Genomic DNA, 18580 nt, shown 5'->3' on the forward strand with positions numbered 1-18580 from the left:
ACTGGTAACTACAAATTTTATCTAATATAAGCTCTGGAGGCAGATGCTCATGTAAATCTCTGTGCAGCACATTGTGTGCAAAGCTCATCTACATATTAAAAAATATGGATTTCTTTGGAATAAGACATTGGATTGCAGAAATCAAGGTATCATTTTATTCAGCTTTTATTCAGCTTCCTATGACCTGCATGTCCATATAGACGGCTTAGGAAGGATGATACAACTGACAGATTCAATTTAAAACAGAAAATCGTGATGATCTGATTTCTACTACAAATATATACTGTATGCATATACTCTTTATGTAATATTTTTCTTATTAACCATATAACGGCAACCGCAAAAAAAAGTGCGATTTGCCATTTAATTTCTCTCTTCTCTGATGTGATTGCACATCAGAGAAGAGAGAAGTAGGGTCCCCAATCCCCCCCGGTACCTCCATTGTCCATGCATGGCCTCTGAAGTCCTCAGGACCTCCGGCTTCTTCTTCCGGGAGAAAATGGCGGGCGCATGTGCAGTGCACCCGCCGAGATCTGCCGGCCAACACCTGGCAACAATAGGGAGATTTTTCCTATTGGTTCCCTATCACAGTGTTCAAAATAAAAAAATTAGTAAATAAACCCCCCTTTATCACCCCCGTTAGTTAAAGAAAAATAATAAAACAAAGAAAATATATTTATTTTCATTTTCCCATTAGGGTTAGAGCTTGGCTAAAGTTAGGGTTAGAGTTGGGACTAAAGTTAGGAATAGGGTTGGGATTACAGTTAGGTTTGTGGTTACTGTTATGGTTAGGATTAGGGTTAGGGGTGTGTTGGGGTTAGGGTTATGGTTAGGGTTGGGATTAGGTTTAGGAATGTGTTGGGGTTAGGGTTGTCATTAGGGTTACGGTTAGGGTTGGGATTAGGGTTAGCAGTGTGTTGGGGTTAGGGTTGTAGTTAGAATTGGGGGCTTTCTAATGTTTAGGTACATCATGGGGTCTCCAAACGCGACATGGCACCGCCATTGATTTCAGCCAATTTTGCGTTCAAAAAGTCAAATGGTGTTCCCTCCCTTCTGAGCTCTTCCGTGCACCCAAACAGTGGTTTACCCCCACATATGGGGCATCAGCATACTCAGGACAAATTGGTCAACAACTTTTGGGGTCCAATTTCTCCTGATACCCTTGGAAAAATAAAAAATTGGGGCTAAAAAATAATTTTTGAGGAAAAAAATAGATTTTTTATTTTCACGGCTCTGTGTTGGGCATTCAAAGTGCTCACCACACATCTAGATAAGTTCCTTAAGGGGTCTAGTTTCCAAAATGGTATCACTTGTGGGGGGTTTCCACTGTTTAGGCACATCAGGGGCTCTCCAAACCCGACATGGCATCCGATCTAAATTCCAGCCAGTTCTGCATTGAAAAAGTCAAATGGCGCTCTTTCCCTTCCGAGCTCTGCCATGCACCCAAACAGTGGTTTATCACCACATATGGGGTATCGGCGTACTCAGGAAAAATTGCACAACCTTGGGCATCTAATTTCTCCTATTAACCTTGAGAAAATAAAACTTCGGGGGGCGAAAAGATTATTTTTGTGGAAAAAATATAATTTTTTATTTTCACGGCTTTACGTTATAAACTTCTCTGAAGCACTTGAGTGTTCAAAGTGCTCACCACACATCTACATAAGTTCCTTAGGTGGTCTAGTTTCCAAAATGGTATCACTTGTGGGGGAATCCACTGTTTGGGCACATCAGGGGCTCTCCAAACATAACATGGCGTCCAATCTCAATTCCAGCCAATTCTGCATTGAAAAAGTCAAACAGCGCTCCTTCTCTTCCAAGCTCTGCCATGCATGTTTACCCCCACATATGTTGTTCATTTTTTCTTTCTACACTTGTAAAAAAAAAATTGTTTCTGAAGTAAAATGTTTGTAAAAAAAAGTTAAATGTTAATTTTTTCCTTCCACATTGCTTCAGTTCCTATGAAGCACATAAAGGGTTAGTAAACTTCTTGAATGTGGCTTTGAGCACCTTGAGGGATGTAGTTTTTAGAATGGTGTCACTTTGGGGTATTTTCTATCATATAGACCTCTCAAAGTGACTTTAAATGTGAGGTGGTCCCTAAAAATACGGTTTTGTAAATTTTGTTGAAACTTTTAACCCTTAGAACTTCCTAACAAAAAAAAAATGTGTTTCCAAAATTGTGCTGATGTAAAGTGGACATGTGGGAAATGTTACTTATTAATAGTGTTGAGCATTCCGATACCGCAAGTATCGGGTATCGGCCGATACTTGCGGTATCGGAATTCCGATACCGAGATCCGATACTTTTGTGATATCGGGTAGCGGTATCGGATCAATAGGGATGTGTAAAATAAAGAATTAAAATAAAAAATATTGATATGCTCACCTCTCCGGCGGCCCCTGGACATCACGCTGCTAACCGGGAGGCTTCTTTGTTTAAAATGCGCGCCTTTAGGACCTGCGAATGATGTCCCGGCTTCTGATTGGTCGCATGCCACCCATGTGACCAATCAGAAGCCGTGACGTCATTCGCAGGTCCTCAATTCCTAGAATTAGGAGTTTAGTGAATGAGAATGACGTCACGGCTTCTGATTGGTTGCGTGCCGGTCACATGGGCGGCACGCGACCAATCAGAAGCCGGGACATCATTCGCAGGTCCTAAAGGCGCGCACTTTAAACAAAGAAGCCTCCCGGTTACCCGCGGTAATGTCCAGGGGCCGCCGGAGAGGTGAGCATATCAATATTTTTTATTTTAATTCTTTATTTTACACATCCCTATGGATCCCAGGGCCTGAAGGAGAGTTTCCTCTCCTTCAGACCCTGGGAACCATGAGAATACCTTCCGATACTTGATGTCCCATTGACTTGTATTGGTATCGGATATCGGTATCGGCGATATCCGATATTTTTCGGGTATCGGCCGATACTATCCGATACCGATACTTTCAAGTATCGGATGGTATCGCTCAACACTACTTATTAACTATTCTGTGTGACATATCTCTCTGATTTAAGGGCATAAAAATTAAAATTTGAAAAGCGCTAAATGTTAAACATTTTCGCTATATTTCCATTTTTTGTCATGAATAAACGCAAGTAATATCGAAGAAATTATACCGCTGTCATAAAGTACAGTATGTCATGAAAAAATATTCTCAGAACCAGTGGGATTCTTTAAGAGTATGTGCACACGTAGATGGAACGTCTGTGGATTTTGCCTCACCTGTTTTGAGAAATTCACTGGTAAAAAGCACTGTGTTTAACTGCGAATTTACCACGGATTTTATGTGGTTTTTGTGCAGATTCCACCTGCGGTTTTACACCTGTGGATTCCTATTATGGTTGCGTGACCGTCTAAGGTCCTTCGCTCAATGCAGCCTTAGGAACGGAGGCCGCCGCTTGCACCACTGAGAGCCGGGGGCCGTCGGAGGGTATGTATATCCCATATTTATTATTTATTTATTTTTTTACATGAATATGGATCCCAGGGCCTGAACGAGTGTCTCCTCTCCTCCAGACCCTGGGAACCATCCAGGACCGCTCCCTGCACACGCCGTACCCGGCGTATAAGACGACCCCGACTTTTGAGATGATTTTCAGGGGTTAAAAATCGTCTTATACACTGGGAAATACGGTACTTTAGGTTGCCAGCGCTCCCTGTGTATATGCGCAGCAGTTATTTCCAGCATCAAAAATGTATCACCTTTTTATTCTATTCACTTACATAGTACCATTAATTCCACAGCACTTTACAGACATTATCATGTCTGTCCCCATTAGGGCCCACAATATAAATTCCCTATCATTATGTCTTTGGAGTGTGGGAGGAAACTGGTAAACCCAGAGGAAAGAAATGCAAACACGGGGAGAACATACAAACTTCTTGCAGATGTTGTCCTTGGTTGGAAGTGAACCCAGGACCCCAGCGGTGCAAGGCTACAGTGCTGTGCAATCACTCATGCTGTCCACGATTTGGACAGGATGAATCAGATGACAGAATTACCTCCAAAATGTTGCACTGTTTGCACTCTGTATTGCTGGTCACAGCATGAGGTAAACTGAAAATCCATCAGATAACTCATTTGCATGATCCAATGGAAGAACGTGTGTCTTTTTTATCTGCTTATTTGTGAGCCCCTCTCAGCTGATTTATAACCACAGGCCACATGAAAGGTAAATGTGAAAAAATGTCTCCAGAGGTGGACAACTCCGTCAAGCAAATCAGACAATGACTCCAACCACCTTCTACTCCAAAGCTCTTGTCTAGTTGCAAATTAGTTCTAATATAAGGGTCCATTTACATGCACTGACCAGTGGTACGATACGACTGTTTATTACCAGTTGTCAGTAGTGTTGAGCGATACCGTCCGATACTTGAAAGTATCGGTATCGGATAGTATCGGCCGATACCCGAAAAATATCGGATATCGCCGATACCGATATCCGATACCAATACAAGTCAATGGGACATCAAGTATCGGAAGGTATCCTCATGGATCCCAGGGTCTGAAGGAGAGGAAACTCTCCTTCAGGCCCTGGGATCCATATTAAAGTGTAAAATAAAGAATTAAAATAAAAAATATTGTTATATTCACCTCTCCGGCGGCCCCTGGACATCAGCGGGAGGATCCGGCGTCCGGCACGGCTTCTTTCTTCAAAATGCGCGCCTTCAGGACCTGTGGAATGACGTCCCGGCTTCTGATTGGTCGCGTGCCGCCCATGTGACCGCCACGCGACCAATCAGAAGCCGCGACGTCATTCCTCAGGTCCTAGAAGGCGCTCATTCTAGGACTTTAGCTGAGGAATGACGTCGCGGCTTCTGATTGGTCGCGTGGCGGTCACATGGGCGGCACGCGACCAATCAGAAGCCGGGACGTCATTCCACAGGTCCTGAAGGCGCGCATTTTGAAGAAAGAAGCCGTGCCGGACGCCGGATCCTCCCGCTGATGTCCAGGGGCCGCCGGAGAGGTGAATATAACAATATTTTTTATTTTAATTCTTTATTTTACACTTCCGATACCGATACCCGATATCACAAAAATATCGGATCTCGGTATCGGAATTCCGATACCGCAAGTATCGGCCGATACCCGATACTTGCGGTATCGGAATGCTCAACACTAGTTGTCAGTCATTAAACAGCCTGTCTATGTAGCCAGATTGAATAATCCAGTACAGATCGTTCAGTGTTCATCGTTTGGCCCAGAGTCTGTAGGCTGCCATTGTCCTCGGCATCACAGGTCCTGCTGCCGAGACAACAATCTTTTATGTTGTGCAATTTTAAGAATGCTTGTTCACGATTATCTTTTCATGTAAATTCAGCAACACTCGAGTGTTATTTATTATTGCAGCACTGGAGTGGTACTACTATTCTAAGTTCCCTGCACAAAGTCTCTTACTTTCCAGCTGCCAGCTTCATCTTTTGTTGGCACAGGGACGGTTTTCTCCTGAAATATGTCATCTGCCAGATTGCTCCAGTATTTGCCAGAGCGATTCGGAAGTCGCAACTCAATGAAAGTCTATGAGGGCCAGAATGAGGGACAGACTTACACTGAGAACTTGTGACCAATACTTCTGACATCTGGTCAGTCAGAAGTTATGGGCACAAAATGGCTGCACAGGAGCAAAGCAGCACTGGGAAGAGCTGAAGATGGCGGTTGAGAAGTATAATAGAGGGAGAGGGAACTTACATTAGAAGCCCAATTCCAGCACTGAATTAAAAAACAAAATGCTGGAGTGGTGCTTTAACTTTGAGGGATAAAGTAAGTTCATTGCTGTTGGCTGTGGATATTCATAAGGACTTTGTGACTTATTCAAGCCTTATTATCGATTGGAGAAAGTCAGTCCTGTAGTTATGAAGGTAATGTTTTCCAAGGCACATTTCATTAACATAATTTATTTGCCTTGTTGTAACTGTATTTTTTTTCTCATCTGGTAAACAATTAACATTTATCAGTAATAACTAAGCGAAATGTGAAGCATGTTCCAATTTTGTGACTAAATATCAATCATTTTTAGACCAGTTTGTTTTTGGAAAAGGAGTTGTTCCTTGAAGAAAACCTCTATCTACATACTCTATTAGGACTTCACATACGAAAGACATGATTTCAGCATGGCGTCTTTATATCAGAGTGAAGAGCTGCCAGGCAAACCGGGTCTCTACAAGCAATACATAGATGGATAGAAATTCCCAACAAACACCATGATGCCACAGGTGGCCTATAACTTGAATCATCCCAGCCTCCAGTACGCTTAATGTGAGCAAATCATTCTGCTAAATACATAATTAATGGATTCTGACAAATACAAAATTATTATAAAATTCTACAAGAATTCAATTCACTCATCTCTAGCTAGCCTTTATCATTCCTCTATTCTTCCATGTTCTACATACATATTGAATTTTTTTTCATCATATATTCTGGTTTCAAAACCTTCATAAAGAGTGAACATAATGCATTGATAAAGCATGGCTGAGTAGTGATGAGCAAATATTCTCGTTGCTCGGGTTTTCCTGAGCATGCCTGGGTGATCTCCGAGTATTTGTTAGTGTTCGGAGATTTAGTTTTCATCGCCTCAGCTGAATGATTTAAAGCTACTAGCCAGCTTGATTACATGAGGGTATTCCCTAGCAACCAGGCAACCCCCACATGTACTCAGCCTGGCTAGTACCTGTAAATCATTCAGCTGAGGCGATGAAAACTATATCTCCGAGCACTAACAAATACTCGGAGATCACCCGAGCGTGCTCGGGAAAACCCGAGCAATGAGTATACTCGCTCATCACTATGGCTGAGATCATGACCTCTTACCCATGAATAACTACTTTATTCTCAAATGGAGGAGCTGCAACATCTATGTATTATTTCTACTCATATACTGTATAGAAGATTATAAATTCACTATTGCAGTATTCAGCTAAGCTATCACTATTACTCAACAGATATGCACATCACAAAGCCTGCATGGTGGTGTATACCCTCTATACCCTTCTATTTTTACTGAGCCATGGGCCAATACATAATGTTTTCAATGAGGCACCAGTTCCCTACTATAGAAGCAATGTTTGTAGCTAAAAATCCCCAGAAAGAGATGGAACATGTAACATATATGTATTTGTGTATTTGTACTTTAAATAAAAGAATTACAGATGTTTAGTATGCGCACCAGGAATAGTTCTCTACAAAAAGGACCGGTCACATACATCAGACCGTAGAGATAAAAAGTAATCCACACAAAGAAAAAACAGAAAAGACAAAAAATCCATCCGAAAATAAAAAGCTTTCCAAAAAAGGGGTCATACCTAAAATGTCCAGAACAGAAGTGCATATATTACAAATTACATGAATAAACTTACAGATGACTTTACAATGCACAGTATCCACCAATATAGCAGGAAAACCTACAAAAGTGTTTTGTATTTAGTGTAGTGGACAAATTGTCTAATGGCTTATATACAGTATTTTGTAATATTCAATCAAACAAAGAAATCCACCTTTATGGTATGTGCACACGTTCAGGATTTTTTGCGATAAAAACGCATAAAAAAGCATACATAAGCATCCAATCATTTAGAAAGCATTCCGCAATTTTTGTGCACATGATGCGTTTTTTTTCCGCGAAAAAACGCATTGTGGTAAAGAAAGCAGCATGTTCATTAATTTTGCGGATTTTTCACGGTTTTCCCGCTATTTAACGCACTGGGAAAGCTCTGGAAAAAATGTGAAAAAAACTCAAAAAAAATCATGCGGATTTCTGGCAGAAATGTCTGTTTTTTGTCAGGAAATTTCTGCAAGAAATCCTGAACGTGTGCACATACCCTCAGACATCTGATACACAATGTTCAACCACAAAATAATACATTTTATTTAAAAAGCTACATCACAAAAAAGGGCATAATAAGACAGAAAGTATGTCACTAATACCTCACCTGATTTAGATTGTTACACCAGTCTGAGTTAGATAATGGTTCACTTAATTGTGGAATATTGTCAGTTTTACTCAGTGTAAAACCTGGAATATCTGCAGGAGGGAAACAAGCCGGGTAACAAGACCCTGGAATCTCAGGTGGAGCCATCCGCACCTCCATGTACTTCAGTGTCCCATCTGTGTTCAGGTAAAGGGTTGGTTTGTACTGATCCATGTAGGACGTAGAAAGGGATTTGTCAGAGAAGCAGAATCCACACCCAGAATCATAATTCTTTCTAAGGCACCGGACAAGTAATATAGAAAATGTGACCAGAAAAACTGCACTGATGGCCACAAGGGAGACGATAAGATACAGGGTCAGGTCTGGAGCAGATTTTGTATTTGTAAGAAAGTCTTGGTATTTAGGACTTTCCTGAGCCACAGAGTCTAATATATTCACAATGATGGTAGCCGTGGTGGTCATACAAGGTTCTCCATGGTCACTGACGGTAATCACAAGTCTCTGCTCCGTGTTATCCATCTCATGTAAACCTCGGAGAGTCCTAACCTCACCTGTGTATTCAGAGATGTGGAATAAAGCAGGACTGGCAGACTGCACCAGACCATAGAGGAGCCAGGCATTGTGCCCAGAATCCACATCCACGGCAGACACCTTACTGACTAAATACCCAGTAGCTGCAGATCTTGGGATGGTCTCCTGAGCAATGGTCTCCGCTGTGTTCTCTGGGTATAAGATAGTGGGAGGGTTGTCATTTGTATCCAGAATAAATACGAAGACGGAAACATTGGAGGATAATTTTGGAGATCCAGAATCTTCCACTCTCGCTGTGATCTGAAGAACCTGGAATTGTTCGTAGTCAAAAGACCTTTGTGCATAAATATTCCCGGTGTCGGAGTTAATGTAGACGAATGAAGAGACGGGAGAACCGTGGATGTGGCTCTCAGCGATGGAGTAAATGAGGTTTGCATTAGCTCCTTCATCCGGATCTACAGCAGATACCGAACATAACAGTCTGCCGGCCTCATTGTTTTCTGGTATGAAGGCATTGTACACATTGTGCAGAAATGCTGGAGGATTGTCATTCACATCAGAGATATTAAGGCTGATTGTAATCTGGCTGCTGAGAGACGGAGACCCCAGATCTGATGCCGTCAGTATAATGGTATATTGTGAGAGCTTCTCCCTGTCCAGATGTCCACTAGTGACCAGAGCGTAACGCTGTGACATGGGCTGGCATGTAAACGGTAAATCTGGGGATGCTATGAGCTTTGTTTCTCCGTTTTTCCCGGTGTCTTTGTCTTTTACAGTAACGAATCCCACTACAGTTCCTATGGGGGCATCCTCAGGGATTTCCTTGTTTTTGAATACAAAAGTAATTTCTGGAATATTATCATTCAAGTCTTCTATTTCAATCTGGACACGACATCTGCCCTCAAGCTTTGGAGATCCTTTATCTATAGCTTTTATTAATAATTCATAAATAGTAGCAACTTCAAAATCCACTGGACCTTTAATAAATACTTCACCTGTAATTGGGTTTATATCGAATATTTCCTTGGCCGAGCTTGAAGTACGTTGGTCTAAGGAATACGTGAATTCACTGTTTACTCCCTCATCCGAATCTGTAGCATTTAGTTTTATTATCACGGTTTTTAAAGGCACATTCTCTGGTATGTTCACCTTATATCGTGGCTGATCGAATACTGGAGCATTATCATTGATATCCGACACAATGACGGTTAGCTGAGTGGATCCGGATCTGGCTGGATCTCCGCCGTCTATGGCAGTGAGAATAAGCTTGTGCTCGGATTTCTCTTCTCTATCTAGAATTTTTTCTAGCACTAATTCAGCAATAAAATGTCCAGATTCTTTTGTTATAGATAATGAAAAATATGGATTTGGGTTTAGTCTGTACTGACTGATACCATTAATACCTACATCAAAATCCTGTGCATTTTCCAAAGGGAACTGCACACCAGGGCTTGTCACAAGCTCTGTAATTTTTATAATCTGATTAATGTTTGAAAAAAATGGAGAATTATCATTAATATCCAGAACGTCTATCTCCAGACTGTGCAGCTCCAGAGGATCCTCAGCCACAGCCTCTAAATGCAGGACACAGCTCAGGCTGGATCCACACAGGCTCTCCCTATCAATCCTCTCATGGACGACCAGAGCTCCATTCTTCTGCTCTATAGAAAACAATCTGCTGTTTCCTTCCGACCCCAAACTCAGTCTCCTTCTACTAATATCAGCCAGATTCACCCCCAGATCCTGAGCCACGTTCCCCACAACAGTCCCTGGATGAGACTCCTCCGCAACAGAATAATGCAGCTGCCCAGAGACCCAGCCCCAGCTACACAGGAGAAGGGAGAAAGCTACTTGCCATTTCCAAGCCTTCACAAAGCTCTGATTGTCCATATCTTAAATCCTTCTTCTAAAATGTGTGGAGAATAATCATCATCCCATCAATCCAAGTGTGTGAGCAGCAAAAATATAAATCCTAGGCACGGGAAAATCCTGGTTTTCCTGCATTGAAATCCTCCGCAGGGCTCTCATCGGAGCTGCAGCTCTTCTTTGTGTGAGAGACGATGGGAGGGTGAATCACTGAGCCAGGGGGAGGAGAGCGCACAGCTGACATGGGCAGAGATCCTAACAAAGAATCTGGATGACGTGTCTGCCCTCTCCTGGCCTACCGTGACAACTACACTTATACATAAATATATTAAAATACACTGTTATACGAGACTAAAATCTGAAAATAGAGCTGTCATCACTTTATATTGCAAAGTAATTAAATTCATTTAATTGATAACTAAATACATTTTAAAAGAGTAAATGCTAATAAATTATGAAATGAAAAAAAATTAAATAAAATGTGAAATATATACATTTTTACATTTAATGAAGTTATTGTTACATTTTCAGGTATTGTAGAACATGTAAAATCACAGGCACACACATGAATATACATACACACATACTTACGTGCACATATACATACACACATACATACACACTTATACACACTCACACACATGCACATACATACAAACATATTCACACTCACATACATACACACAATACATATACACACATACGTACACATATATAGGTGCACACACATACACACTCACAAGCACACACACATGCCTTTATCATATAGTTTTTTTAAGTAATAATTGCTATCTAGATGTTTTTCAACAATTGCACCACTTGACAAGTAATTTTAGCAACCTTAGGAATTACCAGTGTTACTGTGGTGGTCACTTGTTTCAAAGAAGAAAACATACAGTGCATCATTTGTTAATGCAAAATATGCGATACCCATGTTTATGAATAGATTCAGTAAGTAAATTATTCCATCTGATGTGCAGTAAGATTGCCGTACAGATTTTCCCTTTTTTATTCATGAAAGTCATTGCATTTGAAGGCCATACCTGACAGTCAGGAACAACTGAGTCAAGCATCTGGAGATGGTCTAGAGGAGGATACTAGATGTACAGATAATCTTTTGTCTTGGCTATAGAATGAACATTTTATTAAAAATGAAGACGTGTGAAGGCATCAAATACCTTCAACAGAAATGCCATCAAATTAATGTAATAATTACTGAAGATATCAGATGAATTTACCAGCAGCAAGTACAATAAATTCTCATTGCTAAATATAGGCCGTATAGGGGTTGTACCATGTAGACAAACTCTTTTGCTACTGATGATCTGCTGTCTGATTGCCAGCCATCAGTTTAAAGCATAACCGGAATTAGGTTTACTACCACTATGACATCCACATGCCTTATCTAGGCTTATGGACATTGGTTTTCTTTCTGATACACATTTGTTAAAGGGACTCTGTCACCTGAATTTGGCGGGCTCTGTTAATGGTCAGATGGGTGGTGTTTTCTGTTCTTTCATGCACCCCTTCCTTTCCCGCTGGCTGCAATATTGTCTTGAATTTGATTAGGTTTCACGCGTGTGCAGTGCAATCTCGCCTAGCGCACGAGCAGTATGCTTTGCCCAACTGCGGGCAAAGCCGAAAAGCATTAGTGCACATGTGCCGACGCACTATGTCCCGGAAGTATTTCGCTGTGTTCCGGGACATAGTGCGAAGGCACATGCGCATTAATGCTTTTTGGCTTTGCCCGCAGTTGGGCAAAGCATACTGCGCGTGCGCTAGGCGAGATTGCACTGCGCACGCGTATACTACGGAGGAAACCTAATCAAATTCAAGACAATATTGCGGCCAGCGGGAAAGGAAGGGGTGCATGAAAGAACAGAAAACACCGCCCATCTGACCGTTAACAGAGCGTGCCAAATTCAGGTGACAGAGTCCCTTTAAGGATTTTCTAGTTATTTTCAATTAATTGCTAAAACATGCCCATTTAAACCCAAGTTGTTATAAGGTTTTCAATGCAATAAACCCTTTTGAATTTGGGTTTCCCCTAAATACAAGTTGCTCAATAGTTGTCCGGCTATTTATAATCATGCATTGGGTTGAAAGGACAATTTAACTATTTGTGAGGAATAGTATATGTGGGTTGTCTAAGCATGAACATACAGAGATATATGCATCAAAATGTGTGTCAGCTTTCAGTTTTATTTTATTGTTTCATTAAATAGCTAAACATTATGTACAGAGGTAGGAAACATAAAAACTACTTCACCACATTAAAGTGCTTTTCTCAAAATTGTAACAAGCAACTTTGGAGCATACTTCTTATCAAAAATCCTCTCCACTCATAAGAATGGAGGGAATTTTAATTCTATTGTTTTTGACTTGTTGCTAAGGTCACTAGAGACCACTGCAGTCAATCATAAGTGGCAAGTTTCCTAGGCAAGGGGCATGCACTTGCAAGCTTTCTGCTATACAGCTTGCAAGCTCTGCTCTGAAGCTAAACAAATCACCTAATTCTGCCATCTTAGCAGTCACTGTGATTCTCCAATGCTACAGAGTCAAAGCTGCCTCGGCTATCAGCATCTGAGGATGCACAGATTGGACCAAAGTTGTAGACATGTCTACCATGTGAGGAGCACACTGCTACCGGGCAAGCAAGAAGGTTCTCCATGGTCACGCACTGCAATCACAAGTCGCTGCTCCGTGTTATCCATCTCATGTAAGCCTCGGAGAGTCCTGACCTCTCCTTTGTATTCAGAGATGTGGAATAAAGCAGCACTGGAAAAGTGGTGCAGCCATATCAGCCATATGCATAGGCTTTGTCAGGATACATATTAATGGAGATATTCTTCCTATCTAAAAGTAATGCTTAATTCTTAAAACATCTATAATTTTATTTCTTGTGATAGAATTTGACATTAACATAACCACCACTGTATTCATATAAAATGAGAAGCAAATATTGGAAGAGCGACATCATTTGGCTCTTTGCATGACGCCTTAATCGATTTTATATTAACTATACAGATACTGGATGTTGTCATATAATGCCCGATCATTAATAAAATGACAAGATAATCACACAGATCTTCAGGATTTGTGTGTAAGAGTGGTGGGAGCTGGAGGATTGCTCCCTGACACGCAACGGTTAAAGTTATTTTTTATGTTTATTTTTTACGTGGTACAGGTAGAATACTCCTTAAGGCTTCAACTAGCAGAGACAGGGTTACCTGAAGTTGCCAGCCCAGTTGGGGATCGGGAACTGAGTGCTAGTAGCAGAGGTAGGAAGTGACGGTCGGTCAATGCGAGAGTAGCAGTGAGTAAGCAGCAGAACTCGGTCTGCTAGGGACAACATGAGGCTATCTCACAGGGCAGTGGATTGCTGCAAATACCTTTCCGTGTAATTCTGTATAATAGCCAGGTGCAACCTCGAGATGGATTCGAGGCAAAGGGCAAACACAACTTGTGAAGCTACGAGAAAATACGGACTCAGACTATGTGGGGCGGAAGGTATTGCAATCAGGATATACTGCTAGAGGTGAGGAAGATTCCCTAGGGCCCGGAAAGCCAGACAGAAGGACATACCACCTCTACTGAGAACCAGGGCTGAAGTTGTATCCGGTACCTGTGGGAAAGATAACAACCCCTTGGGCCTTGACTACTGTATCTGCCTGCCATACACAAAGTAAAAGTTTGTTTTTATGAATCACGTGTCTCCTGGATTAATTGCTGCCCTGGTTACAAAAAAAAGATTCCTGGAGTCAGAAGAGGCCTGCAGACCAGAAGTAAGTGGGAAGCGCCACATGCACAGCCGCACACCAGGACTGGGACATACCTTGTCTGTAGGATGCCAGAGCGAGTGGGTACTGAAGCTCGCCCACAACTACCTCACTTGGGCATCTTACATATGTGCACGATGTAAACATTCCTATCATGGATAACTTGCAGATAACTGGATGAACACTGAAAATAGTATGAATCTGTGAATTTCGTCAAATACCTTGAAATCTTACGTCTCGAAAGTTGACCGATCGATGTGAAAATTTTACTCATTATATATAGTTTGATAATAGTGAAGAGCAAAAGTGCTAAGATAAGCTGTTACCTAAGCATGCACGCGTGTTAACCGAGTGACTTTGGCGTGCTCAAAAAATATGTTCAAGTCGTCACGGCTGCATGTCTCAGGCCTGTTTGGAAGCCGCAGCACTTGTGGGGATTTCCTGTTTGCTAGCCAATCCCTGCATGTGATGCGGCTGTCTAACAGCAGCGAGATATTAAGCCACGGGGACTCGAACATATTTTTCAAGCATGCCGAAGACACTCAGTTACTTATCACCCTAGGACCTTGTCCCAGAACGTTCGCGTATCACTATTTGGTAGCTAAAAAATATATATTTCTACATATATATACTTTATATATAAGATTAGTAACACTTGATAGAAGCTACTGGTAATAAAGCAAAATATATTTACCAATCACTGTAAGCAAAGTATATTCAATACCTAAAGAAACCAATTACCAAACGACAAAAATTAAAACATACAGCGTTATGCGAGGTTACAAAATAGTGATATTCAGATTTTTGCTTACTCTCCCCATTAAGTACATTAATAATAAACAGTACTATATAACGAAAATGTCAGAGGGCGAGATTTGGACCTTACCTGATCAAGTTCATTACACCAACTGCCATCAGCAATACATTCTGGCTCTCTGATTATATCTATGAACTGAGTGTTAGATAATGTAGAATGTGGGATGTCTGTCACAGCTGGGAAACAAGCCGGATAACAAGACCCCGGAGCCTCTGGTGGAGCCATCCGCACCTCCATGTACTTCAGTGTCCCATCTGTGTTCAGGTAAAGGGTTGGTTTGTACTGATCCATGTAGGATGTAGAAAGGGATTTGTCAGAGAAGCAGAATCCACACCCAGAATCATAATTCTTTCTAAGGCATCGGACAAGTAATATAGAAAATGTGACCAGAAAAACTGCACTGATGGCCACAAGGGAGACGATAAGATACAGGGTCAGGTCTGGAGCAGATTTGGCATTTGTAAGAAAGTCTTGAGATTTAGGACTTTCCAGAACAACAGAGTCTAATATATTCACAATGATGGTAGCCGTGGTGGTCATAGAAGGTTCTCCGTGGTCACTGACGGCAATCACCAGTCGCTGCTCCGTGTTATCCATCTCATGTAAACCTCGGAGAGTCCTGACTTCTCCTGTGTATTCCGAGATGTGGAATAAAGCAGGACTGGCAGACTGCACAAAACTATAGAGGAGCCAGGCATTGTGCCCAGAATCCACATCCACGGCAGACACCTTACTGACTAAATACCCAGCAGCTGCAGATCTTGGGATGGTCTCCTGAGCAATGGTCTCCGCTGTGTTCTCTGGGTATAAGATAGTGGGAGGGTTGTCATTTGTATCCAGAATAAATATGAAAACTGAAACATTAGAGAATAATTTTGGAGATCCAGAATCTTCCACTCTCGCTGTGATCTGCAGAACCTGGAATTGTTCATAGTCAAAAGACCTTTGTGCATAAATATTCCCGGTGTCGGAGTTAATGTAGACGAATGAAGAGACAGGAGAACCGTGGATGTGGCTCTCAGCGATGGAGTAAATGAGGTTTGCATTTGCTCCTTCATCCGGATCTACTGCAGACACCGAACATAACAGTCTGCCGGCCTCATTGTTTTCTGGTATGAAGGCATTGTACACATTGTGCAGAAATGCTGGAGGATTATCATTCACATCAGAGATATTAAGGCTGATTGTAATCTGGCTGCTGAGAGACGGAGACCCCAGATCTGATGCCGTCAGTATAATGGTATATTGTGAGAGCTTCTCCCTGTCCAGATGTCCACTAGTGACCAGAGCGTAACGCTGTGACATGGGCTTACATGTGAATGGTAAATCTGGTGACACTTTCAATTTTACTTCACTATTTTTGCCAGAATCCATGTCTTTTACTGTGATGAATCCTACTACATTTCCTATGGGGGCATTCTCAGGAACCTCAGTATTTTTGGATATAAAATTAATTTCTGGGCTGTTATCATTGACATCTTCTATTTCCACTTGAACAACACATCGCCCCTCTAACTTAGGAGATCCTTTATCTACAGCCTTGACAAACAGTTCATACACATTGGCAGCTTCATAATCCACAATTCCCTTATTAAATATTTCCCCTGTTATAGGATTTAAATCAAATGTTTTCTTTGCAACTTCTAAAGTTCGGTGATCAAAGGAAAAGTTAAATTCACCATTAATACCTTCATCTAAATCAATGGCACTGAGCTTTAAAATGGTTGTTTTTAATGGGATATTTTCGATGACGCTAACCTTATGCAAAGGCTGATCAAACACTGGAGCATTATCATTGATATCTAATACAAGGACAGTAATCTGAGTGGATCCGGATCTGGCTGGTCCTCCTCCATCTACAGCAGTGAGAATTAGATTGTGCTTCGCTATTTCCTCTCGGTCTAAATTTTTTTCTAATACCAATTCAGCAATGAAGGTGCCATCTTTACGTGTTTTCACAGACAATGAAAAATATGGATTTGCTTTTAATGTGTATTTACTAATGCCATTGAGTCCTACATCTAAATCCTGTGCATTCTCTAGAGGAAATTGTTCACCAGGAGATGTTACTAATTCAGTTATTTTTATAATCTGAGTAGAGCTTCGAAAAATGGGTGAATTATCATTAATATCCAGAATGTCGATCTCCAGACTGTGCAGCTCCAGAGGATCCTCAGCCACAGCCTCTAAATGCAGGACACAGCTCAGGCTGGATCCACACAGGCTCTCCCTATCAATCCTCTCATGGACGACCAGAGCTCCATTCTTCTGCTCTATAGAAAACAATCTGCTGTTTCCTTCCGACCCCAAACTCAGTCTCCTTCTACTAATATCAGCCAGATTCACCCCCAGATCCTGAGCCACGTTCCCCACAACAGTCCCTGGATGAGACTCCTCAGCGACAGAATAACGCAGCTGCCCAGAGACCCAGCCCCAGCTACAAAGGAGAAGGGAGAAAGCTACTTGCCATTTCCAAGCCTTCACAAAGCTCTGATTGTCCATATCTTAAATCCTTCTTCTAAAATGTGTGGAGAATAATCATCATCCCATCAATCCAAGTGTGTGAGCAGCAAAAATATAAATCCTAGGCACGGGAAAATCCTGGTTTTCCTGCATTGAAATCCTCCGCAGGGCTCTCATCGGAGCTGCAGCTCTTCTTTGTGTGAGAGACGATGGGAGGGTGAATCACTGAGCCAGGGGGAGGAGAGCGCACAGCTGACATGGGCAGAGATCCTAACAAAGAATCTGGATGACGTGTCTGCCCTCTCCTGGCCAATTATATTTATTACAGCTGTGTAGACTTTTCATTCTTTAGTGGACATCACATTTAAATCCATGCATATAGAATTAATTGTTTTAAAATTGTCTCATGTTTTCACACATTTGCTTTTTGATATTAGAATCTTCTTTTGATGGTAAAAAAAGAAACATCCTAATTATATTCCACTATGACATAGACAAAGCTGAGCAACTACTGACAGATAAAAGAGTAGCTATAATATTACTTATTGCAATAAATCTGCTTTTCATTAAGCCGTTCAGGTTAATTACAGTACAAAATATAGGATTCTGTTATAAACTTCCAGTTTCTTACGGAAACCTAAGGACTAGATATAAAATGTGAGCATTTACAGGTCCTTCATTGGTAATCAAAAATAACTATATTTTTTTTCAATAAAAATTATTTGAATGAAAAATAACTATATTTTTTTCTACTAATAGTGACACCACAGCATGCTAAGTATTGCAAATAAAGTGCTGATAGGAAATACTGTATCTAGAACAATAAGAATATTAAATACCCTTTCAATTAAGACTTACACAATTCTGTCATCTATGCATCTGTTAGACAAGGTATAAAGAACTAAATCACACATATTACAACTTGTCCCATAGAATTAAAATGTCATTTGATTTTAGATCTGATTCATCAAAAGAGCTTTTTTTTTTTCTAGCGTAAAATAGGTATCCCTCTTAAATCATTACATGAAATTATTAAAACCATGCTCTATATGTTATGCCTTTATGGAGCTGTCTGTATATTTTGGAATAGAAAGTATGGTATTTATCATTGAGGGGTCTGACGACTGGTCGATATTACTGATGGGCATAAGTGCTCAGATGAAGTCTTATCTGAGCATGCTCGGGTTTTTT

General features: G+C 41.2%; 1 protein-coding gene across 41 annotated transcripts in view; it reads right to left on the reverse strand.

Moving 5' to 3' along the window:
* LOC138675454 (protocadherin gamma-A4-like) overlaps positions 1-18580 on the reverse strand; it is a 732953-nt gene that overhangs the window by 139453 nt on the left and 574920 nt on the right. For 2 of the 41 annotated variants that reach the window (XM_069763689.1, XM_069763685.1), the window contains exon 1: positions 7934-10531. The exons of 38 other annotated variants lie outside the window; for them this stretch is intronic. In XM_069763689.1, the coding sequence (XP_069619790.1) occupies positions 7934-10354 (2421 nt within the window). In that variant the 5' untranslated portion in view covers positions 10355-10531. Of the gene's footprint in view, positions 1-7933; positions 10532-14995; positions 17606-18580 lie in introns of those variants that run through there. One more of the 41 variants, XM_069763676.1, reaches the window with a different exon arrangement.

This window comes from Ranitomeya imitator, chromosome 4 (assembly GCF_032444005.1).
Source record: "Ranitomeya imitator isolate aRanImi1 chromosome 4, aRanImi1.pri, whole genome shotgun sequence".
In the NCBI taxonomy this organism is placed as follows: Eukaryota; Metazoa; Chordata; class Amphibia; order Anura; family Dendrobatidae; genus Ranitomeya; species Ranitomeya imitator.